Raw genomic sequence first — 26,367 nt, 5'->3', positions numbered from 1 at the left:
TTTCCCACTAAGCTTGACCAGTTTACCTACCATCCCCTTCTGATAGGCAGATTATTTCTAGTTAACCCTAACACTGAGTGATTAGCCCTTGAAGTCCCAAATTTATGTAGGAGTTTCCTATTAGGCTTTCTTCCTTGGGCATAGGGCTTACCTCCTTTCTCATTGCACCAACCCAACAGACACTTGAGAACACCAGGGTTTAGTTGATGCCCGCAGGGTAAAATTTGGCTTATGTTTCTTGATTCCAGCTTTCATTCTATATTTCCTTTGATCCTGAGGATTTCTTAGTTTCTTGCCAGTTCAGTTATGTTTTTCATGTCTTATCCAGCATTTTTAGCTATTTTTGTTGAAGTTGTTCAGGGTGAGAGTTGCACTATACTGTCAGAAATTAAAATGTCTGGTTCTCCCTTGAGGATGAATTCTTATATGTAGACTTGATGGGTTAAAAGATATGCACATTAAAAATTTTTATACATATAGCCATATTACAAGGTTTATTTCAGGAAATATAACAGAAAAACAAATCACTAATCTTAAGCATTTGTTGGATTCCTTTTAAATTTGGCTCTAACCTCTTTCGTAAGGAAATGTAAATGTGGTTTGCATCTGGACAAGAGACAAAATTTACAAGCAAAACAAAACAGTAGTAACTCAAAACAGTTTAATTGTGAGACGTTTATAGATGGTAAATTAGGAGTTCAAGAAAGACAGAAAAATTTAAATCTGGTCCTGCCACACCCCTGCTGAGGAAGTCTTCTGTGGTTGCCTGTTGCCTTTAGGATAATGTCAGATTCTTCAAACAGCCCACATGACCATGCATGGTCTGGTCCTTGCCTTATATGCATCCTTACCTCTCCTTCTAGCTCCAGCCTCACTGGACTTGTCTCTGTTACTCAAATGCAGGGAAGTCCTTCTCACCTCCAGGCCCTACCTCTTATCTGAATGTCCTCTCTTGCCTCCCACTTCCACCCTATTTTTGTCTGGCTGACCTGCTTATTCTTCAGGTCTCAACTTACCTATGACCTTTTTTATTTTATTTATTTATTTTTCTCCAGTTTCTTTTTAAAAATTTTTTTATTTTATTATTTATTATTTTTTTAACTTTACAATATTGTATTGGTTTTGCCATACATCAACATGAAAGTCTAGGTTCGATGCAGGATACAGGATGCTTGGGGCTGGTGCACTGGGATGACCTTTTTTAAAATAAGACAGTTTTACATTAAATATATATATTTATTTATTTATTTATTTATTTTTGGCTGCGTTGGGTCTTAGATCCTTCACTGAAGCAGGCTCTTCGTTATAGTGCAAGGACGTCTCTCTAGTTGTGTTGTGCGGGCTCCAGAGTGCGTGGGCTCAGTAGTTGTGGCACTAATGGACTTAGTTGCCCAGCAGTATGTGGGATCTTAGTTCCCGGACTAGGGATCAAACCCACGTCCCCTGCATTGCAAGGTGGATTCTTAACCACTGAACCGTCAGGGAATTCCCTACATGACATTTTAAGAGAGAACGTCCCTGATCTTTTGGTGTAAATTGCTATATATACACACACACACACCATATCTGTGTGTTTAGACTGCAGGTCGACTCAGCAACCTTGGGACAAAAACTAAGTTTGTGCACCTCAGAGCATCTGGTCAGTCCCCCAGAAAGGAACTAGAGAGTGAGAATGAGACAGACAGAAGCTATATGATCTTAAACCATGATGTTCTTTTTCTGCACAGCACTTATTATGATAGTATTGACTGATGTCCCCCTTCTCTCCTAGAGAAAAAGAACTGTTCACCACCATCTCCTAATACCTAACTCATGGCCGGGTACACAGTAAATCTTTATTGAATATATGAATTTTAAGGATAAGTAGTTGCATTTAGACAAGTGCTGCCTATACATCACTTTGGGAACCATAAAACAAGTGGGAAAGTGAGAAGACAAAACAGAAAAGACCCAAGAAATTTAATAATTTATAATTCAGAGAAGAATTATGAGCAGTGCTCTTCATGCTAAAAAATTGCCGTATAATGGAGGATGCTTAGGACCAGTCCATAAACAGGGGAGAATAAAAGGAGGTGGGCTTCTTGTTCAGCTTGAGGGGTTTAGGTTAGTACAAGCAAGGCTGGCTAGCACTGCTTTGGCTTATTAAAGGCATTCATGGAATCTTTTGCCCTGAAGATAAAGAACTTTTATTTCTGTGATGTTCTTGATGTCCTAATAGGAAGAAGTAGAGCGGATCTCAAGTTTTTTCATTCCCATAGATCAATGGTAAAGTTTCCTTTTTTTTTTTTTTTTTTCCTTTTTTTGGGCTGGATTTGACTTAAGTGATTCATCACTTCATTTTAGCATTGATAATTATCTCTGAAGGTGCATTTTCCTGCTGCATTCTGAACAGTTCAGTTCTTTTTGTCAGTTACCAGAGTAACACTGCTTCTGCTGTGCTTGAAACAATTACCAACATTCAGCCCAAAGAGAGTGGAGGCGGCGTGGGAGAGACCCGGGAAGCCATTGTTTACAGGTTATCTGAAGACATGCTGAGCAAGCTGCCTCCTGATTACATTCCCCATGAGGTGAGCTGTCCTTTCCCCCGGCGCGCAGGGCTGTCATTGGGTTCCACAAGGCTGAGCACAGTCCTCGGACAGTACATTTCAGTCGCTTCCTCTCCCTGCTCAATCCTTTTTCACTTTTTGGTTTTCTCTTGCTTACCCTTGCTCAAGCCTCTTGCAAAATTACAATCTGTACTTTTCTATTTCATTTTCCTTCTCAATTGCCTCTGCTGTACCCTTTGCCCATCTTTGGGTTCCTCTGTCTTTGGGTTTTTTAACCCTCTGGATTGAGACTCTCCCTGTCTGTCTTACCCAAGCCTGCTTTGTCCCATTATTTAAACTGAGCCCTTGCTTCTCTCTCTTGCCCTCCATACGTCTTATTCTCCCTGTCCTTTCAGCCAGGTAATAGGAAAGCAAGCCATTTATATGAATTCACTCTCCAGTTTGGATGGCAATAATTTTCTACTTCTTGAATCTCACAGATGTTTGCATGTTAATCAACATTGCTTTTCCTCAAAACAATTTTTTAAATCTCAAGACCACTTTACAAAATGATCAAGGACCCCAAATAGCTCTTACTTTTATGATTATGTGTGTGAGTGCTCAGTCGTGTCCGACTCTCTGTGACCCCAAAGACTGTGGCCTGCCAGGCTCCTCTGTTCATGGGATTCTCCAGGCAAGAGTATTGGAATGGGTTGCCATTTCCTTCTCCAGGGGATCTTCCCAACCCAGAGATCAAACCCGTGTCTCCTGCATTGCAGGCAGATTCTTTACTGCTTGAACCATCGGGGAAGCCTATATATGGATCATAATGACTGATATTTAATATATTATAAATGTAAACTAAAATTTAAAAAATATTAATTTATTGTGAAATGACTTTAATAAACCCATCACATGGTAGCATAACAGTTATATTTTAAAAATAAATATATTTCCAAAACAAAACCATTCGAGGAGAAAGTGGGGGTTTGTACATCTCTTTAATATCTGGTTTACTAGAAGACAGCTAGACCCTTGTGTCTGCTGGTGCGTCCTGTCTGCTGTGACACCACAGGTCAGGTCGTGCAGCCTCTAGACACTCCTCCGCGAAGGCAAGTAAAAAGTCAAATGATGTGTTAGGATTACTGTGGAAAAAAAATTAGCTTCATGGACCTCCTAAAAGGAGCTCAGCAGCTTTAGGGGTCCCAGACCACACTTTGAGAACTGCTGATCTTAATAAATTTTTAATTGTGGTAAAATGTCTGGGCAGTCTGAAAGTCCTGTAGGACATCCTCCTTCTTCAAGCAAGAAGATAGGCCATCCAGGGCCGCCTCTTTCCTGTTCTCAGTCTCCACCCCTCACTACTGATGGCGAGCTTCACGTGAATCCAACACTGGGCTGAGGCAATTTTAGCTTTTCAACCAAAAAGTGAGAGGCTGATGCCCTCATGGAGGTATTTCTCTGGTCCTGTGTCTTCCCTGTCCGGCATCCCCGAGTCTGGGAGATGTGGCTGCCTGGGATACAGCCCTCCCACCTGCAGTCAGTGCCCCCAGAAATAAAAAACATTTTCTTGCCTCTTAAAACAATTTTTGCTTCTGATGTATAGATGGATACCAAGAATTTGGCTAAGATACTGAAATCAGTGACTTCACATAGAGATGTTTATAGTCAGGGAAGAAAAATGTTTTTAAGTGGATAAGTATTGTAAGTCCATACTTGGTGTGGTCCATTGTGAACAATCAGAAGACAGATGAGGCATAACACCTGTCTTCAAAGATTTTTATTTTTTTAAATATAAATTTATTTACTTTAGTTGGAGGCTAATTACTTTACAATATTGTATTGGTTTTGCCATACATTGACATGAATCAGCCACGGGTGTACATGTGTTCCCCATCCTGAACCCCCTTCCCACCTCCCTCTGGCATGTGAAAGTGAGATAAAATGCACTCTCTGTGACTAGACTGCAGATTTGTATTACCAGAGGAGAGTTTCAAGACCTTGGGATAATTTGAGCTGCTTGGGGTTAGTTGGGACTACTTCACCAAGATCTCTGTTCTGTCATCACCCCAGCAGAATCTGAGTGGGAGGGGTGTCCCTAAATGTATTATTAGATGGGAGGGAGTTTGTACTAAGAGACATCTAAAGCAGCCTCCTCTTCCAGGATTACTTACTTTTTAGTGTCCTTTTACAGAAGAGATGTGTTCTTAAAAATGTGGCTGTAAGGTACATTTAGTTAATTGAAACATAATTACAGTATTGACTTAAAAACATATTACTGTAGAAAAGACTAACTGGTTTCAGAAACATGAAAATTCTATGTAAGAGTACAGCAAATATTTTACTTATTAATAAAAAGAAAAATTTAAGCTGAAACAATAATGATACTGAAAGTAAAACCAGTTATGATTTTAGATTTTCTAGAATCTAAGTTTTAAGACACATTAAGCACATGTCTGTAAGTGTCGGGCAAGGTGATTTGTTGGGGCTGTTAGCATATCAAAGCTACCGGGGCTATTGATTTCATAGTGAAGCCCACACCTGGTCTTGATTTCTCACTTGTGTTGGTTGCAAAAGTGTTTCCATAATTTCCCTTTTCCTTAAAATGTTAATTTCCACAATGCAGTCATGATCTAAGCAGGATGATATATAAGCTATTTAACCACTAGAGGCTGAAGGGCTCAAGATGAGAACAGAGAAAGCAAAGGAGCCTGCAAAATCGTAAGTTCTAGAACCAGGAATTTAGGTGACTACCTGAAGGTTGGTGTGTCAGACTGGTTAGAGACCTCCACTGGCACGTTTACGGGGCTTCCCAGATGGCTCAGTGGTAAAGAATCTGCCTGCCAAGGCAGTAGACCCAGAAGACTTGGGTTTGATCCCTGGATCAGGAAGATCCCCTGGAGGAGAAAATGGCAACCCACTACAGTTTTCTTGCCTGGAAAGTCCCATGGACAGAGGATCCTGGTGGGTTACAGTCCATGGGGTCACAGAGAGTTGGGCACAGCTGAGCAACTGAGCTTGCACGCTGGCATATGTAACCAGGATTTCAAGATCACTTGCTCAACCTGTGCAGGTAGTCCCATCCAGGTGTTCAGTTTCACATCACTGTTCCCCTCTTGTCCCTCACACACCAGAAGTGGCCCAGCTGCAGTTAATCAGAGATGGCCACTGCTGAGTAGGAAACATGGGCACCATGCCAGAAAACCTGTTCTGTAACATGAGGAGGGAGGGCGGTCCAGAAGAGCCTAGAGCCCATCTGTCTCTAGTCTCCCGTGAGGGAGACTCCTCCTCTTCAAGAGGAGCCAGTGGGCATCCAAGAATGCTGCCGTTCCCTGGTTTTCTGGTGACTCTGTGGACTGGTGCCTCATTCCCAGTTTCCCTCCTACTCCATGTATCTATCCTCACCCCTCCTGTTCTGGCATTTCTTTGATTGTGGCCCACAGAAAGTTCAGCTCTCTCGAGAGTTCTTGCCAGTGTTCATAGTCAGTCTTTTCTGGGGCATATGTCACTGAATTGAAATGTGTATATGTATTGGCCTATTTCCCAATAATTGTTATATTTTATTGTTCCTGTGACCAGATGCTTTATTATTGATCTTTTCAAAATAACCAATAAATTATATTTCAGGAGGAAAAAATGACAGGTGCTTTATGGCCCTTCCACAAAATCAAATATTTTCATTGATTAGATTGTGAAAGGCTCTCTTTAGTCACCCTGGCCAGAGCAACAACAGTCAGGATACTGCAGCCAATCATATTTATTGGTAACTGTTCTGTAAAGATTTTGGCTGTATTCACTTTCTGTGACATTTCTAATAATGGTTCTACAAGCACTGTGAGAAAAAGTATTCCAGACTATATTCTTACAAAGGTTAAATTGCAAAAGAATATTTAACTGACACTTTAGTACTTAATCATTTGAAAGGGGAAAAAAAGTAAAATTTTATTTCAGCTTTTCAAAGTACTTTTCCAATTATCAACTAAGTACGATCAGTAGGAAATAAAAATCATTTTAGTTGGACAGGAGTTTTTGAAGCCCAGAAAATGGGAAATTTAATGGCGAATTTGGTTCTGCAAGAGATATTTTAGAGTTCACTTGGGCTTGTAGAGATATATCCAGAGGAAAAAGAGACTAGAGAGAGGAGGAATCCTTGGAAAAGAACGGGCAGATAATTTTTTTTTTTTCATCTCCATTATTGTATGCTTTGTGTTAGGTGAAAGCTCGTTTGATGAAGATGGGGCATCTTAATTCAATGAACATATTTCTCAGACAAGAAATTGACAGAATGCAAAAAGTCATTTCAATACTTCGCAGTAGCCTGAGTGATCTAAAATTGGCCATTGAAGGCACGATCATTATGAGTGAGGTGAGCTGTGACCATCTCAATAGCCGTTTCCCTCTTTTGTTGAATTTTCTTCTTCTCAGACTCTAACTACGTCTTTTTTCCAGAACTTGAGAGACGCTCTGGACAACATGTACGATGCCCGTATACCCCAGATCTGGAAAAGAGTGTCCTGGGACTCATCCACTCTGGGCTTCTGGTTTACTGAGCTTTTGGAAAGAAATGCTCAGTTTTCTACCTGGATATTTGAAGGGAGGCCCAATGTATTCTGGATGACTGGTTTCTTCAACCCCCAAGGTAGGTGTTCATAGGACTTGGACGTCGTGAGTGGTTGCATAGTAGCACTGTGTGATAAATGTATGTTACACAAAACGGTATAGAGGTGCGGCTTGCTGCATGCTGGGATTATGCTTTCAGAGGTGTAGACCAACAGATGAACCTTCTATATTTGTTTTACGAATTCAGTCTGAAATTCTGTCTGCCATATTGCTTCCACAATATAGGGGCAAAATTCCATTTTTCTTCTCACCCACTTAAGCAAGCAAGTCGGTGGTTAGAACAATGTGAAATACTGAAAAGGTTTTGTTCAAACATTAGTTTTTAAATGTTTATGAAAGTGACAAAAATGAAGCACCAGAATATGCAAAGGAAAATATTCCTAAGGTTCAGAAAATTAGACTGATTTTTAAAATGACCGTGTGGCAGAAGTTTTATTCAGTGCACTTCTAGAGTCTGTCCCTGCTTGCTTGTATTTTTTTTCCTCTCCCCCGAAAAAGTGCTTTGTGATCCCACTGCATATATTCCTTCATTATAGAAATATTTACTGAATAAGTTTCAGACTAGATCTCATAGAGTTCATAAAAGTTCAGAAATGCAACAATTTTTTTTTCTTGCTATGACATGGATAGTTTTTTCAAGTAACTCTTGGCAAGAATGAAGAGACACTGGGTTCCTTACAGTCCAGCACCTTATAGGCCCATTAGTAGTACAATTTGTGAAGTATTCACACTTACAAATTTAGGATGCACTATCGTTACTCCATAGCAGCTTAGCAGACACTCACATTACTCTCAGCAGTATGGCTGAATCTCATAAAATAATATTAAATGAAGGAAGTCAAGCAGGACGCATTATGATGTATGTCTACCATATTCTTTGTGATGTATCTATATTGTATGATTCCATTTATGCAAGGAACCAAAATAAGTGATATAGATCCAAGGTCTTAAAAGTCAGAATAGTGGTTACCCTTGTGGGAAAGGGCAGTGATTGCCAAAGGGCACAAGGGGGTTCAAGGGGTCTGGGAATGTTCTACTTCTTGATCTGGATATTGGTTTCAGGGCTATATTCCCTTGGTGAAAATTTATCAAGCTTTATATTTATGAGTTGTGCATTTTTCTTTGTATAAATAATACTTAATAAATAGACATTTATTTGTTCTCTGTGTGCATGCATTCATTCAGTTCATAAATTTTCAAGTGCTTTAACATTTTCTAAGTTTAAAACATTGATCATGGTGGTTTTTAGGAACTTAGCAAATTATACTGGGTTGGCCAAAAAGTTTATTCAGGTTTTTCTGTACCATCTTATCAAAAAACCCAAACGAAATTTTTGGCCAACCCAATACATGGCACATTATTATGTTGATAGACTTTAGATTTGTGAAGAACAGCCCCAAGATTTCACTTATCTGTTTTTCTCCCAGAATTCCAATTGAATTTTGCGAGGAAAAAATTTTTTATTATGGTTCTGATTCTTGTCTCTACTTATGAGTCTCTTTCTTCCATACCAGCCCTCAGTTTCAGTAAGCTGTCACCAGGCTATTCCCAGCTTGGGAGCTTATAGAAATAACATTTAACTTGATTAGGATTGTTCAACCATCTTTCATTTGCCAGCCTATCCGCTAGGTGCTTTCAATAGAGAGAGATTTGAGACCCGGTTCCTGCCCCAAAGGCACCCATAATCTGGTCGGTAGGACATAAACATGAGCAATTTTAACAGAATGTGGTAAATGCTCCACCCACGTAGAACCAAGTGCCGCACAGGCAGAGAGGACAGAGAGGTACCATCCCCCCGAGGCCGGGCTTGAGAAGAGCTGCACCCGGGGCTGGTGAGTGGAGTTTGCAGAGGCAGAGGCTGGAGATAAGAGCATCCCGGACAGAGACCTGAGCAGACAAGGCATGTCCAGGGAGAGACCAGTGTGGCCTGAACTCAGGAAGCAGGAGCAGGGGCGTCGGGGGGTGAGGACTTTTGTGGGTGTTTGGGTGGCATCATAAAGGCAACAGGAAGTCACCAAAAATGAGGTGAAGGTAGAGAGTAGACTGAAAGGAGGATATCCACAGCCATGAGACTCTTATCGGGTCCAAGGGAGACAGCCCGAGACCTTGACCAGGTGCAGAGGAGGAGGCAGATCTGATGGGGTGATTCAGTGGGGATCTTTGAGAGAGTGGGCAGTAGCAGTGGCTGAGGCTGAAGGCCAAGCACAAGACCGGGAGCCCTGGGAGAAGGGCCGCTTGGGAGGATGAGCAGGAGCCCTGGACTCGTCAGCTTGTGCAGGAGGGACACCCAGCTGGGCAGGTGTGCCAGCAGACTTCAAATCAGTGATTAGGAAAAAAAAAAGGTGAGGTTGTTAAGTGTGTTTTTAACATTTAGAAGCCAAGGGAGTGGGGTTGATTTGTCCACGGCTTTCCCACAGCACAGTCTCTTTGAGCAATTGCTTTTTTCCATTAGAAACGTGACTTTCAATAGCAAAGTATTAATATAAACTAATATTTGTTACTATTTATTAAGAAGTGTTACAAACCAGAGCAACATTTAAAGAAATATAAATTCATATCAGTTTTCTTATTTGCCTTGTTAATAACGTTGATCCTTTCCATTTTTTTTTTTTTCTTCATTTCTGTTTTTAAACTGAACTTGGATTCCTTCTCTCATGGCTCTCCATGTCTCTGAAAGTCTTGCACTTATTCAGACATCCTACAGCCTTGCTTTCTGTTTGTAGCACAGAAGAGTGGAAGTCAGATTGCCCTACCTACCAATCACTGCTCTGCCTCCTTTGCCTTTTCTTGACATGGGACACAAATCACTTGCAGTTCCATCTTACCTGGCCGAATCAGAGAGGTTGCAGCAACCCCATGCATGTTCACAGGCAGCGTGCAAGCAGATCAAGTCCTCTCCAGGTGGAAGCTTCTCTGGCCACTATCTGACCTCGGCATTGATTTCTCGACATAGTGTAACTCGTGGGTTTTATATCATCTAACCCAGTCCCCGTCCATGAAATAATGTTTTGGCCCAAAAGATTTAAGTAAATTATTTTTCAATGACTATTTTTTTTTTTAAGATTTTTCTTTTGATGTGGAACATTTTGAAAGTCTTTGTTGAATTTGTTATACAATATTGCTTCCATTTCATGTATTGGCTTTTTGGTTGAAAGGCATGTGAGATCATAGCTCCTGGACCAGGGATCAAACAAACACACCCCGCATTGAAAGGCGAAGTCTTAGCCACTGGACCACCAGGGAAGTCTCTAAGTGAATTGTTCAAAGAAACCATGATTTGGTAAAACACAATGCTGTTTACTAAGATGCCATAATTTTTTCAGAAATATATATAGTCAAAATCACCTAGACTGTAGACTACTTGAAAATGTTTCTTTCACCTATGACCATTTGTTTTGTGTTCTTGTAATGTTACATGGCATCTGATACTGTCTGATGTGTGTTTCCCATCATGCCCCTGGTGAGCGCCCCTTGGGCCTAAGTGATGCTGCAGGGACAGGTGACGGGCCTCATTTGCCACCCTCTCCCTGCCCCAGTCTGTGTCTGATCTCACCCTGTTTGTAGCACTGTTCTGTCGCTGTGTGGTGGTCTGATATTTCGTCCTATTGAAGAAACTGTCAGCCAGCCACCCTGGAACTAATCTCGTGTGTTCAGCCCCCTTCACAAGAATTTCTGTAGCAACTGACGAGCTCAATCAGGTGGCAATTAGATTTGATTATTGACGTGGTCAAGCTCTCTGTGCCCATGACCCTGTGACATTTGTTCAATGGCCCAGCTTTGGGCATAGTGTGGAATTGCCTCCCAGTGGATAACTCAGGCTCAGGAGAACCTTTGTGCTCCACTGCGGCTCCCCAGCAGTAACTGGTGCCCATACATGCACATATCGTTTAAGACTGTTATGCTCAGCGTTCTCGAAGGATTGTGTGGTCTCTTGTTCCCACAAGTGTACCTTTTCAGAGCATCATGTACACATGACTTAGATTCTGATTTGTGTGTGTCTGTGTCGTAGATAGGGATGTGTTTAAACTCAGAGATTATGAGCGGACATGCGCTTGACTTCAAGCCAAGGGAATTGCCTGCCTTCCAGAACCTTTTAGTTGATAGCCTCGCTTTGCCATTCAGTTTGGTGTGACTCACAGGTGCTGCAAATGAAAGGGAAGCAGAGGCTGGGCGTGCTCTCACACAGAGGCATGAGACCCTGCACTGTCATTATTTTCCAAATGTTGAACTCAATCTGGAGCGTGATGCCATTTGGATGCCAAACTGCTCTAGCTTTTCTGTTTTGTTCTTTAGGGTCTTGACAAGCCACACCAGGTCTGTTGTAGCAGATATCAGCAGCAATTTAGTATCCACTACTACAAATCAGGATTTTCAGTTAGAAGGGAGTCTACTGAAGCAAGGAGATGGACAATTTTTGTCCTGTTATCTTTTGTTCCTGTAAAAATCACCTATAACCTCTTGCCTGTGTATTTGTTCTTTTAAAAAAAAAAAACATATTTATTTATTTTTGCTTGTGCTGGGTCTTTGTTGCTGCATGTGGGCTTTCTCTAGTCGTGGTGAATGGGGGCTACTCCTCATTGTGGTGCACAGGCTTCTCACTGCGGTGGCCTCTCTCGTTGCAGAGCACAGGCTTGTCACTGCGGTGGCCTCTCTCGTTGCAGAGCACAGGCTTGTCACTGCGGTGGCCTCTCTCGTTGCAGGGGACAGGCTTGTCACTGCGGTGGCCTCTCTCGTTGCAGGGCACAGGCTTGTCACTGCGGTGGCCTCTCTCGTTGCAGGGCACAGGCTTGTCACTGCGGTGGCCTCTCTCGTTGCAGGGGACAGGCTTGACACTGCGGTGGCCTCTCTCGTTGCAGGGCACAGGCTTGTCACTGCGGTGGCCTCTCTCGTTGCAGGGCACAGGCTTGTCACTGCGGTGGCCTCTCTCGTTGCAGGGCACAGGCTTGTCACTGCGGTGGCCTCTCTCGTTGCAGGGCACAGGCTTGTCACTGCGGTGGCCTCTCTCGTTGCAGGGCACAGGCTTGTCACTGCGGTGGCCTCTCTCGTTGCAGGGCACAGGCTTGTCACTGCGGTGGCCTCTCTCGTTGCAGGGCACAGGCTTGTCACTGCGGTGGCCTCTCTCGTTGCAGGGCACAAGCTGCAGACGCTCGGGCTTCAGCAATTGCAGCACACAGGCTTCAGGCGCTGTGGTCATGGGCTTTGGTTGCCCACAGCCCGTGGAATCTTCCTGGACCAGGGACCAAGCCTGTGCCCCTGTGTTGGCAGGCGGACTCCTATCCGCTGTCCAGGGAAGTCCTGTGTATTTGTTTTTAAGGCAACATTGGCAGCTGCCAGCAATTTCTGGATGCTTATCTTGAAGATAGTCATAAAATCTTGATGTTTGTTGGGCAGATGAGTACAGCAGGGTTATTAATAGAACTTTAGGATTGGAAGGGACTGGGGATTTTTTCTGATCTTATAACAATCCCAAGTGTGCCCCAGAGCTGCCCCTAACATCTGAGGAAGTCTAGGTGAAGGGTTGTCAGGGTTCCAGACCTCAGTCTGGGTGATACCTGACCCTGAATCCCAGGACCAGAGGAGGACTGTGGCCGCCCTAGAAGGACCTCCGAGTGAATGGGAGCCCATCCTTCTCGCCCTTGCAGGGCAGGGGCTTGGTGCCCTGGCTTCAGCCTCAACCACATCCCTTATGATTTTAGTCTCTGCCCATGGTCACCGTCCTCACCCCCCCTTAGTTCCTTGTCGTTTGGCTGGCTTCATCACCACACAGAAACTGCTCTCTCCAAGGCCACCAGGGCTAGATCCCCCTGCTAGCTTCATTTCACACCTTGGCTTCCATCCACCACCTACCTCGGTTCTCCTCCTACCTCTCAGAGGGCAGCTTCTCAGCCCACTTTGTGGGCTCTTCTTAGGCAAGTTCTGCCCTTGGCCCTGGTCCCTTCATTGATGACCTCAGTCCTTCTCGCAGATGCAATTGTTTCTCTCTACTTATGACCGACTCATCAAAAGTCCCAGTGTTAGCTTCTGATTCTTACTTCCAACTGTCTCCGTGAACAATTCCATCCTCTGGAAACCTCACCAGGACTACCAGCTGTCCATCTCCCCGCTAAACCATCCTCACCAGGATTCTGCTCCGTTTGCTTGTCCATGCCCACCCTCCAGATCACCCTGACTCTTGTAAATAGCCCCTCACACCCTAACAGCTTGAAAGAGGGAAACCAGGAATGCATAGTGTGGTGGAAGATGGGGTGTATGGGAAGAAGGAGTAACAGACGCTGCCAGAGGTCAAGTAAGGGAGGGCCCCAGATGGCCAGATAGCCTTATCAACCAGGAGACTGCAGGCGAGAGAAGTCTCAGTGGAGTGGGTGGGGAGGTGGAGGAATCAGATTTCAGGGTGAGTGAGAGGCCAGAAAACGGGGAGACAGAGAGTGAGGGTGGAGAGCATGGAAAATTCCCTCGAGAAATTGGACTTGGAAGAGAAGAAGGGAGTTGGAGGAGCAGTTGTAAGAAGAAAATATTTTTTTCCTTCTTTTAATGGTAAGACAAGCTTGAGCCTATTCAAATACTGGTGGGAAGAAGCCAGGAGAGAGAGAGAGAAAACAAAGATACCACAAGGGGGACGAAAGAAGCAGAAGGAGTGGTCCCCCAAGTGGAGGGATGCACTCCAGGCGGGAGGAGGGATACCCCACCTGCTGTAACAAGGTAACAAGGGAGGAATGAGCGTAGATGCCAATGAGTTTGCTGGTATGGTGGCAAGAAGTTAAGAGAAGTTCCATCTGATGCTTTCTATTTTTCCCTGTGAGGAGGCAAAGTGATCTCAGGAGCAGGGTGTTAGAGGAGAGATTTAAGAAGAGTAGCAGAAGTTCGAGAAAGGACTAAGGAGGAAAGGATTGCTAGATGGCTTTGACAATCCCATCAAGGCTAGCGGTGGCTAAACCATGGTGGCAACTGTGTGCTCGTCTCAGTTTGCTCAGCAGCCTGGAATGGGTTTAAGAAGGACACCTGGATTTGTTTAGCAGTGGAGTTCTGCTGGGTGAGTGATGAAAAAGATGGGTCTGCTCTAAATAGGGGAAGAAGTGAAGGAAAGGGGGTGGAGTTGAGGACCAGGTCTTTGGAACTGAGAGGTCAAGATGCTGAGTGGGATTCTGAAGAGACCCAGAAGGCAGCAGGAGGCTCCATGAATGGGGACCGGTGGGCACTGGGCAGGGACAGTGAGGGGAGGGGCATGTGGACAGAGGGTGATTGTCCAAGCAGCAGAGATTCTCATCCAGGGTGGAGGGGCAGTTGGGGAGGACAGGGTCTTTAGGGTTGAGCCAGCCTCCAGGAAGGGAAAGAAGATAGAGAGAATGTTCTGTGCAGACATGGAACACATGGGAGAGTCTGTTAACCACAGACCCACTCCAGCGGGAACAGCGTAAAGGTTGGGGAGGGAGCAGAGAGGTGTAAGGTTGGGTGAAGGGAGGGGAGGCATGGAGTAGCAGAGAAGGGGCAGGCAAGGTACAGCAGTTACAAAATTACATTTTGGCATGTGAGAGCCAGCGGGTGAGCAGATCCCAAACTGGCCAAGAGAATTAGCCCCAGTGCTCCGGCTTATACTCCGTGTCCTGGATTAACAGCATTTCAGAAAATACATGCATATCAGGGGACTCTGGGAAGACTCAGCTTGCATTACTGACAGCCTTCCTCATATTTTGCTTGTATCATAGGGCATGTCTCTTCCCACTTGCCAAATTTGTTCTGCAAACAAATATGCATCTGTGATCTCTTATTGGCCTGTCACACAGATATTTTTTACAGAGCAGAGGTTCTCAATCCTGCCCGCAGAGTAGAATCACGTGGGGAAGTTTTAATACATGCTAATCCCTGGGGCCCAAACCAGTGACTTCAGAACCTCTAGGGATAAGTTCATTAGAGTCTATATAATCAGTCTTAAAATATCTTTTGGTCACTCTAAGATGTGAGGAACCTGGGCCTTAGACCATTGCTACTCAGTATGTAGGCCAGCAGCCAGCAGCAGCAACATCACCTGGGAGCTTGATAGAAATGAAGATCTTCAGGACCTACTCTCAACCTCCCTACTGAATCAGAACCAGCATTTTAATAAGCGATCTTTTCCTTGGCGTTAACTGTGAACTTTGAGAAACCCTGACTTAAAACAGTACTGAAGCCTGGTCCCACTTCTAGAGATTCTGATTTTACTTATCTGGGCTATGACCAGGGAATTGGAAATTTCAAAGTCTTCCCAGATATTTCAAATTTTCAGCCAAGATTAAGATCCCTACCTTACAGCATTGAACAAAGCATCAGGAAAGGTGCCTGAGGCATTTTTATTCAACTGGGTGAATCATCGTCATCTTTGCTTAATGATTTCTGACCTTTTATTTAACTTACCAATGAACTGCATTCGCTTCTCATTCTGGGGAAAAAACTGCCTGTCATAATCTTATGGCAGGAACATCATTTCTGCTCATCTTTCAAAATGCTCATGGGAGGCTTAGTAATGGACAAGACAGGAAATACTGAACAACCAAAGGCTCATTACCTAAGGACTGGTTCATTTATTAAAGGAAAGAAAGCGTTGCCTATAGGATCATCATTACAGAGTACCAACCAACTCCTTGTGAAATAGAGAAGAACCTTCGTGATGGTGCTTATTTCACACACTAGCAAGGTTATGCTCAAAATTCTTCAAGCTAGGCTTCAGCAGTATGTGAACCAAGAACTTCCAGATGTACAAGCTGGGTTTAGAAAAAAGCAGAGGACCCAGAGATCAAATTACCAACATTCATAGAGAAAGCAAGAGAATTTCAGAAAAATATCTACTTCTGCTTCCTTGGTTATGCTAAAGCCTTTGACTGTGTAGATCACAACAAACTGTGGAAAATTCTTAAAGAGATGGGAGTACCATACCACCTTACCTGTCTCTTGATAATCCTATATGTGGGTCAAGGAGCAACAGTTTGAACCGGACATGGAACCGGACTGATTCAAAATTGGGAAAGGAGTATGTCAAGGCTGTATATTACCACCCTGCTTATTTAACGTCTGTGCAGAGTACATCATGCAAAATGCTGGGCTGGGTGAATCACAGGCTGGAATCAAGATTGCGGGGAGAAATATCAACAGCCTCAGATACAGAAATGTTACCACTCTAATGGCAGAAAGGGAAGACAAACTGAAGAGCCTCCTGATAAGGGTGAAAGAGGAGGGTGAAAAAGTTGGTTGATGACATATGTTCCCATCACTTCATGGCAAACAGAAGGGGAAAAAGTGGAAGCAGTAACAGATTTTATTTTCTTGGGTTCCAGAATCACTGTGGATGGTGACTGCAAGCCATGAAATTAAAAGACACTTGTCCTTGATAGGAGCAAAGACATGACAAACCTGGACAGAAAAGCAGAGATAGAAAGCAGAGATATCATTCTGCTGACAAAGGTCTGTATAGTCCAAGCTATGGTTTTTCCAGTAGTCATGTATGGATGTGAGAGTTGGACTATAAAGAAAGCTGAGCACAGAGGAATTGATGCTTTTGAACTGTGGTGTTGGAGAAGACTCTTGAGAGTCCCTTGGACAGCCAGGAGACCAAACCAGTCAATCCTAAAGGAACTCAACCCTGGATACTCATTGGAAGGACTAATGCTGAAGCTGATGCTCCAGTACTTTGGCCACCTGATGCAAAGAGCCAACTCACTGGAAAAGACCCTGATGCTGGAAAGACTGGGGGCAAAAGGAGAAGGCAGCAGAGGTTAGATAGTATTACCAACTCAATGGACATGAGTCTAAGAAAACTCTGGGAGACAGTAGAGAACAGAGGAGCCTGGCATGCTGCAGTCCTTGGGGCTGCAAAGAATTGGATGTGACGTAGTGACTGAACAACCACAACAGCATTCCTGATTAGTTGTTTATTCTGTCGCTTCCAAGACCTTGTTTGAATTGATACCGAAAGCCTTCTACAGCTTCCTTCAAGCCAACTGATTGCACAGGTCAAACAACAGTAGTTTGTTTGCTGAAATGTTGGGTCATGACTATTAGAGGAATTAAGACATAACAAATGTTATTTTAGGCCTGAGTTTCCAGACTATAATCCAAGCTTAAAAGTACATTTTGCAAAAGAACAAGCTTGACGAGTGTTAACAATTCATTATACTATATGAGTTAGAAAGGCAAAGAAAATTTAAAGCACCTCAGTTAGCCCACATGACACTCAGATGTTTGAATGGTTAAATCAAAACCCGTTTTTGTGTGGATAGTTAAATCTCAAGAAAAATAGATTATTTTTGTTAAGGACTTTCCCCAGCTTTTTGTTTCTCACTTCTGAGTCAAACACATGAACGCCTGAATCACTTTTCCCACCACTGATGATTGAAATTCGGCTTAAGAATTATTAAAATTAAATTAGTGCCAAGACAAAAGTACTACTTCTCAAGCCTTTATAAAGAAAAATATATCAATAGTCTTTTAAAATTATATAGGTTTCAGAAAACAAGAGATTTTTATTTCATTAGACTTGATATCAGTCTATAAGAAAGATGATCATTCATTTTTAAAATTCAATAAAGAGCAATTCAGTGGATTTGCAATTCAGTTTGAATTCTGCAAGATCATGTTCTTCTTTTTAGGAGGCCCAAAAAAAGCTATCAAAACTTGAAAAAAAATATGTATCTTCTCCATGTTCTGAGTGGGAATGAGCCATGGAATGATTTCCTACCCTCTGCTCTCAGGCCTCAAATTATTTATTGAACATTTTCCTTTCTTAATAGCTCAAGGTAATATGCATTCTAGATTTCATCTCCTGGCATAACCAAGAGTGCTTCCTAAACATTAGGAGGCTTACTGTTGAAGTCAGCCAGACAATATCATGCGTATTCCCCAGCAGGGAGATGAGAGAAGGTGGTGTCTCCTTAACCATAATAGAACTTTTTCAGAACACTCCACCATCAACTGAGATCCTTGTCTTGGGTGTGTTACATGAGAAAGGATCTCTCTCACCCCCTCACCTGGCATCTACTACGTTGTTCTGAGTGCCATAGCAAGTGAGGTCAAATTTGCAATTTGGAACTTAAAATATTATAGAAAAATCCAGTTTTTCAACTAGTGCATATGGATAGTCATTATTCATGCCTTATGCATTATGACTTTGTAGATTCATAGATCAATGATGAATTTTAAAATATCATAAAATAGGGTCAATTTAATTCTGAGTATTCTACTTGGATGCAAGCTTAAAGTTGAGTGATGAAAATGACATTTTCATGGAGTCACTTAGAGTGGAGGATTGGATTTTATTACTGTGATCATATATACCTGACTGGGCTTCCCAGGTGGTACAAGTGATAAACCTGCTTGCCAGTGCAGGAAACATAAAAGACCCAGGTTTGATCCCTGGATCAGGAAGATTCCCCGAGGATGGCATGGCAACCCACTCCAGTATTCTTGCCTGGAGAATCCCACGGACAGAGGAGCCTGGAGGGCTGCAGTCCATGGGGTTGCAGAGCTGGACACAACTAAAGCGAGTTGTCATGGCATGGCATACACCTGACTACCAAACACACGACATGTTGACTACTAAAAAAGTGGGATTCCCCTGTATTTAATCACATACTTGATCAGACCATCTCAAGTGACTCCACATGTAGACTACAGCAATTGCTGCAGGCAAATGTCTACCGTGTCTCCTACTCCCTGTATTTAACACTTTGCATCGTAAAACCATCCTTTCCTACTAGGCACTCTTAGTTCCATGAAACTATAACTTTATAAGAATCACTTATAGGACTTCTCTGGTGGTCCAGTGGTTATGATTATACATTTCCACTGCAAAGGGCATGGGTTCAATCCCTTGTCAGGGAAGTTCCACATGCCTCCCAGTGGACCTAAAAAAAAAAAAGAGACCTTCAATTAGGTCCTCTGGTTGACTGACCAACTTTTCTTTTGGATTAATGCAGGGGTTCTTGAGTTTCCTAAATCCTGCTTTTAGTGAGAGCTCTGAGTAAACTTTATAAGATGCAAATACAACTAAATTATTTGCCTGCTTCAGATAATCAGTGGCTTCCCACCATTCACAAAGTCACCAGGTCCAAAGTCTGACCCTGCAAAACCCTGCCTCTGCCTTTGTTCTAACCTCATCTGCCACTATTACCTCACCTGTAGGCCTAGACTTCCGTGCCTGTGCTTACCTGGAATTATCCCATCTGGAAAACTCTTTTATTTTCAATAGCCTTTGACTTCATCTTCTCAATTCAGCCATCCCTGAGCTGTCTTCTTGAGTGGTCCACTCTGTTCTCACCTCTTTACTTACAATGGCATCAAGGTGTATATCCTGCTTCAGTCCACTTTCCCTGTAGACTGAGCTCCCTGAATGCAGGGTCCATGGATGGCCTCTTCATCACTGGGGGCATCTCACCTCTAGCATACCTGGTATATGGTGGCCACTTCTAAGGGACTTAGTGAATGAATGAATGAATGAATGAATGAGTACCTCCCCAAGTGTCTAACAATAATGAGGGGGGGACTTGAGAATGTAGAGAGCTTGACTTTTTCACTAGGCAGACTAGAGTCCTACTTTATTTATTAAAAAAAAAAATACTTCTCCATTTGGCTGTGCCAGGTCATGGTCATGCAAGATCTTTAGTTGCAGCATGTGAACTCCTAGCTGTGGCATGTGGGGTCCAGTTCTCTGACGAGGGCTTAAACCTGGGTCCCTTGCGTTGAAAGCCCAGAGTCTTAGCCACTGGACTGCCAGGGGAGTTCCTATTCTTTCTTTCCAATTCTAACAGGTGTTAACTCACTGCCTGCCTTTATGCCTTGTAACTTTCCCTCTTCTTTCCACTCCCATTCAAACCTGATAAAATATTACCACTTTCGTGTTGGTTTGTGCATTAAAGTTCTCACAGTTCATGTATCTAGGAGTAATAGGGATACACACTTCCAAAATGTACTTGTGATTGTGAATAAAGGGCCTCATGATTTCCGATGTTAACATGGAGGCCAAAATGTAAGATATAGGTTACAGGGGACATGAGTTTGGGTAAACTCCAGGAGTTGGTGATGGACAGGGAGGCCTGGCGTGCTGCGATTCATGGGGTCACAAAGAGTCGGACATGACTGAGCGACTGAACTGAACTGAAAGTATCCTAAGATTTTGAAGTCCATTTTGAAGTTTAAGGTATAGTTTTAAAATATGAAATGCTACTCTCCAAGAGAGACGTCTCTAATTGAATTGCATGGCAATGATTTGCAAATATTACATTTAAAGAAAGGCCACAATATACAGAACCATGTATTGTCTTAAAATAACTGTATTATGCACATTAAAACATGGAGCGTTCCTTTCCGGTGTGATTGCTTTGTTTGATCAAATTGAAAGTCAGGCTTTCTATTTTGGCATTACGCCTTATTTCCTAGACTAAATGAAATTATTTCATTAGCGCAAATAGATGCTTGATAATGGTTTGATTCCAGTTTTAATTGGAATGCTGTTCTCAGAATATTTTACCATTCCAATATTATTGCTTGATACTGGATTTTCAAACAGAGACTATACGCTAACACTGGGTTACAACCCTTAGAAGACTAGAGTAGTTGAAATCCCAGGGGAATTTCAAACTGCGACCTTGTCTGAGGCAGAGACGGTGCTGTTTTCCGGCTGTCTGCTGGCGAGACATATTTAGTTGACTGAAACAAAACATTGAAAGAAACATCCCTTCTGAGGTTTGATGTCAGCTCCTCTCGGATGGGCACACATCTGGCGATGGATAAGCAGATAACTACACAATTCCCCCTCTTGTTACTAGAGTAGTCTGCACCAAGGCATCACGATCATTTCTTTCTCCTTTTCTAAGGCTTCCTGACTGCAATGAGGCAAGAAGTGACCCGTGCCCACAAAGGCTGGGCCCTGGACTCCGTGACCATCCACAACGAAGTTCTGCGGCAGACCAAGGAGGAGGTCACATCACCCCCTGTGGTAGGTGCCACTGGGCAAGAGCAGGGCCACTTCTGGAGCTGGGACTCCAAGTTCAAGTTCTGCTGAACATGGACCTATGAGCATCTCCATCAGGTCCTCTGGCTTTGCAGTGAGAGTTTCCTTGGTTGTAACCAGGAGACCTCAGTGCCAACTCCTCCTGCATTTTGCCAGAGTGGGAATGAATGATAAACACCAGGAAGTCCCCAGACTGCATTCTTTGTAATTACAAGTTACATTTGTGTGTGCTCAAAACGGCTTTCTACGCGTCCCCATCCATTGCTGTGGGGCACTCACAGAATTAATGAGGGTTAAGGGCAGTAGAAACTAACAGGATTGGCAGTCCTGAGCTCTGGGGCCAGTTCCAGTCATGTCCCTTCTTAGCTGCAGGACCCTGGGTGGAAGGACAACGTGCCTGGAAAAGTCCATGGACAGAAGAGCTTGGCGGGCTATCATCCATGGTGTCGCAAAGAGTTGGACCTGGTGCACACACCATATCATTCCCCAGATTTAATGATGGTATCTAATGTGCTAATTTTCTGGGATTCCCCTTGGTTTTACTGTCAGATCATGTACTTCAGATTTTGGTTCAAGAGTTATGGTTCTTATACCCTTAGCCCACAAGGGAGATTTTAGAAAACACTTTGCAGCTAACCTCCCTCTCTTTTATTATAATATAGATTTCCTTTCTCTTACCCAGTCCTCACTGGAAATGGAAAAATGGCCATCATCTTCTACATAAGTGTGTCTTATGAGCTTGCGTGATTGTTGGAGTCTACCCCGTGATTCCCTTTAGACTTTTCTTACTGAGCACATGTTCTCTGGCTTCCTACTGCCTATAAGATAAAGTTCAAGCTCTTCAGTCTGGTATCGACAGTCTTCTGCCGTTAAGCCCTAACTTATTTTATAACCATTGACCCTGCTGCTAAATAAAATGCTTGGACTTTCCTGATGATCCTGCCTCTGTTGATGCCCACCCTCTCTCCTCTGTGTTCCCAAGCGCAGCACACCCTCCAAGGCCCTCTCCTCCACAAACCTCCCTGAGCACTCCAACCCATGGTGACCTTTCACTTGCAGTCACCGCCCTTGGCCTCAGTCAGTGCTGTTCATTAGGCAGCCCCTCTAACAAGCGTGTGTTGATGTTCAAGTCATGTCTTTTACATTTTGTTCTCTGTGTGTGTGTGTGTGTGTGTGTGTGTTGTCTCCTGGTTTACTGATGAGGCCCTCAAGTGTACATCCTACTGTGTGAAAGACAGATACAGGATGAGGTCAGCCACTCTTGGACCGATTCTCCCCCCCCACTGCCCATCACTTCTGCTCTTGCTCTGCATGTCTGACCTCTGGGGACACTCAGATGAAGTTAGAACCACCTGTTGGCTTGCTCAGTGCAGGCTGAGATCCCGAGGGGCACCCAGCTCTGAATCCTGTCCTGGGTGCTCCCGCAGGACCCCGCACCAACTCAGAACACCCTTGTCAGAGACTTTCGTTTGCAGCAGAGGCAATCTGGCGCTGCTGGCTGAGTCTTTGGTCCCAGGCCGGTCACCCCCAGGCTCAAATCACAGTAACAGAAGCATTTCTATAGCACTTAAGTGCTGTGTTGTGCTTAGTCATGTCTGACTAAGTCATGCTCTCAGCCATGTCTGACTCCTTGCAGCCCCGTGGACGGCAGCCTGCCAGGCTCCTCTGTCCATGGGATTCTCCAGGCAAGAACACTGGAGTGGGTATACCCTCCTCCAGAGGATCTTCCCAACCCAGGAATCGAACTGGGACCTCCTGCATTTGCAGGCAGAGTCTTTACCAGCTGAGCTACCAGGGAAGACCACAGCCTCCAGCTATGCCAGAGAGGAACAGTGGGCTCAGTATTTCACCAAGCAATGCATCCACTGGTGTTTTCTTCTTTGGGTAGCATTTTAAGATTGCAGTGCATTCTCTTCCCAAACTGATGACCTTCGTTACAGCATTAGGTGCCCATCTCACAGCAGGTAACTTTTTAAAACTTCCTGTTATCTTCTACTTGGCTCTTCCAGGAAGGCGTATACATTTATGGGCTGTACATGGATGGAGCAGCCTGGGACAGACGGAATGGGAAGCTCACGGAATCCACCCCCAAGGTGCTCTTCACACAGCTGCCCGTGTTGCACATCTTTGCCATCAATTCCACGGCACCCAAGGACCCCAAGTTGTACGTGTGTCCCATTTACAAGAAGCCCAGGCGGACTGACTTGACCTTCATCACTGTGGTGTATTTGCGAACAGTCCTCTCCCCAGATCACTGGATCCTGAGAGGTGTGGCCCTTCTGTGTGACATCAAGTAAGTTCCTTTCCACCTGCTGAGGGCCCTGGAGCCACGTGGGCAGTCAGTGCTGTCGATTGACTCAGGGAGGCGTGTCATTCTCCCTGATAATTGCTTGATTACTCTTTCTAAATTAAAACGTTGATATCTTACAATCACTTGTATGTGTGTGTTTTCTCTCATATCAATATTTTGAAAGACGTTTCAAAAGTAAAGGTTTTTTTAATTCCAGGCAGTCATATTCCATTTATAATTATTTTTTAGATAAAGTCCTATTTTCATGTTTGAATACTTTGGAAGATTTGAACTTTTAAAAACTAAAAGTATTGATTTGTTGCATCCCCCAAAAGAGTCTAGTAGAGGCAATCATCTCTCTCAAATAAACCCACCTTTCCTTTGAATAACATCGACCCAAGCCTGAGTTTATGCAAGTATGTTTTCTTTTGCATTTGGTCTTCTCTCCATGTTTGTGAAGTGGGAACTGGAGGGGTCCACTCAGTACCCCCTTGGGACTTATAGCTGGTGGTGTGAAATATTTGAGACAGAAAATCCACTGGGATGGCTGCCCTTGCAATTTAATTTTATTCAGTATTATTTTTAAGTGCTTTTGAGGCCCAGAGAGCTCTCCCCTCCCAACTCCAGCTCCACAGGAGATAATGAAGCACACATTTCTAGGCAGCAAATGTAGAAGGAAAAAACAAGCTCCATCAAATGAAATTAGGTTACATGCTGAATGCCTTAAACAGCAAAGTCTTTAAAAAGTGGAGCTATTTCTTACTCCGTAGCTAGTCTGAAACTCGATATGAACCTTTATTTCCTGCTAAAGGAAATTGTCAATTTAACAAAACAGATGGGGTCTTATATTGAACATTCAGGCAGCTTCTGGCTAATGAAGAAGTGTCTCTATGGTCTTCCCATCTAGAATCCTCTTACCTGCCCCCAGCTAAATCCTCAAGCTTCCTCCCCTCTGTTCTAGAGGAGGGGGATGTTTCAAGTTGCCTTGCTCCCCTCTCATCCCTGTGTCACTCTGATCAGAGAAAAGAAAGAGCCCAGGTAAGGTGTTGAGAGAAGAACCCAGAAGAAATTCCACCATAGTCTAGAGCTGCTGCTGCTGCTGCTGCTGCTACTGCTGCTGCTGCTGCTGCTGCTGCTGCTGCGTCGTTTCAGTCGTGTCCGACTCTGTATGACCCCAGAAACTGCAGCCCACCAGGCTCCCTCGTTCCTGGGATTCTCCAGGCAAGAACACTGGAGTGGGTTGCCATTGCCTTCTCCAATGCATGAAAGTGAAAAGTGAAAGGGAAGTCGCTCAGTCGTGTCCGACTCTTAGCGACCCCATGGACTGCAGCCCACCGGGCTCCTCCGTCCATGGGATTTTCCAGGCAAGAGTACTGGAGTGGGGTGCCATTGCCTTCTCCAATAATCTAGAGCAGGGGTCCCCAACCTCTGGGGATCTAATGCCTGATGACCTGAAGTGGAACCGATGTAATAATAAGAGAAATAAAGTACACAATAAATGTAATGTGCTTGAATCATCCCTAAACCTTCCCACCCTCCATCTATAGAAAAATCGTCTTCCACGAAACTGGTCCCTGGTGCCAAAAAGGTTAGAGACCCCTGGTCTTGTGTACTTTTCAACAGTAGAAAGTGCATTATAGAGTGCAGTGTATTCTAGCCATGGCCTCTGGTGTGCTCTTGATCCTGATTTGATGTCAAAGCCATAGCACTTTCCAGGACCGTTTCTTAAAGAATCAAGTAAGTGAGCCCCAGGTGTTTGGGCTCTTCCCTCAGCCTGTAGTCCCACTAAAAAGACAGCATCCTCTGGAAAGACTGACCTGAACAGAGAAGCTAGCATCTGGAAGCAACCACTCTGTCTGGGATGAGCAGAGCAGAAGCGAAACACATTATAGCAAACCAAACTACAGGTTCTCAAATGAGGCACATTGTATTCATTTCCCATTCAGTTGCCAAAATTACTGAAGCAAGTCACATTGTCTAACCCCCTGGATGTCGTGGTATGTTTTCAGAGAATAACAATTAGATTCAATGTTTTCTTTTCTTTTTTTAAAAATATATACACATTTACTTGTTTATCTGGCGGCTGTGGGTCCTAGCTGCAGCCTGCGATCTTCCTTGCATCGTGTGGCGGCTGTTGCTGGGCCCATGGGCTCAGTAGTTGCGGCACACGGGTCTAGTTGCTCCTCTGCATGTGGGATCTTAGTTTGCCCACCAAGGGTCAAACCACGTCCCCTGCATTGCAAGGTGGATTCTACTTACTTATTTTGGGCGTGCTGGGTCTTTGTTGCTGTGCGGGTTTTTCTCTAGTTGCTTCTCACTACTGTGGGCTCTCTTGTTGCTGACCATGGGCTCTAAGGCGCACAGGCTTAGTTGCTCCCATGTGGGATCTTCCTGGGTCAGGGATCAAACTTGCATCTCCTGCATTGCAGGCAGATTACCACTGAGCCACCACCCAGGGAAGCCATCAAGGCGGATTCTTAACCTCTGGACCACCAGGGACGTCCCAGTCCAGTGTTTTCTAATGACCTGAATGTCCTATGAAAAATATGGGAAAGAGATGGGAAGGGTGTGAATCTAGCAAAGATCATGGATCAGACTGTTTAAAGCCACACACATGGCATTTCCCGGGAATTCTCCACTGTTGCGGATTAGTTTGTTCTGTGTCAACCCCGAGGAGAGAGAGATGGGTGCTGAGGCTTCCTCAGGAGCGGACACCTGGCTTCCAAGTGGTGCCCCCAAAACTAGTCTTGCTCGTGGTCAGCACCCCTCCACTCTCCCTATTGCACAGAGCTGGCTGGGGCCCAGGTCAGCTTGCCTTCTCTGGGCTCGCTTAATGCTTTCCTTAGATGTTTTGAGCCATTGAACTTGAATAAGCACATAACCATTTTCTCAGAAAAATTGTTGCTCTTTTACTAATTACATAATTTGCCACACTTGAGTGAGGGAGACCTGGTGAG

The 26,367-nt window shown here is 44.0% G+C and overlaps 1 protein-coding gene across 1 annotated transcript in view; it reads left to right on the top strand.

The window, feature by feature from the left end:
• DNAH8 (dynein axonemal heavy chain 8) overlaps nt 1-23,417 on the top strand; it is a 315,366-nt gene extending 291,949 nt beyond the window's left edge. Inside the window, exons 88-92 of the mRNA XM_052649575.1 lie at nt 2,411-2,567; nt 6,739-6,891; nt 6,975-7,164; nt 20,984-21,105; nt 23,130-23,417. Of these exons, the coding sequence (XP_052505535.1) occupies nt 2,411-2,567; nt 6,739-6,891; nt 6,975-7,164; nt 20,984-21,105; nt 23,130-23,417 (910 nt within the window). The remainder of the gene's footprint in view (nt 1-2,410; nt 2,568-6,738; nt 6,892-6,974; nt 7,165-20,983; nt 21,106-23,129) is intronic.
• The last annotated feature ends 2,950 nt before the right edge of the window (nt 23,418-26,367 follow it).

This window comes from Budorcas taxicolor, chromosome 11 (genome assembly GCF_023091745.1).
Source record: "Budorcas taxicolor isolate Tak-1 chromosome 11, Takin1.1, whole genome shotgun sequence".
NCBI classification, from domain to species: domain Eukaryota; kingdom Metazoa; phylum Chordata; class Mammalia; order Artiodactyla; family Bovidae; genus Budorcas; species Budorcas taxicolor.
This window is presented reverse-complemented; position numbering and strand designations above follow the sequence as displayed.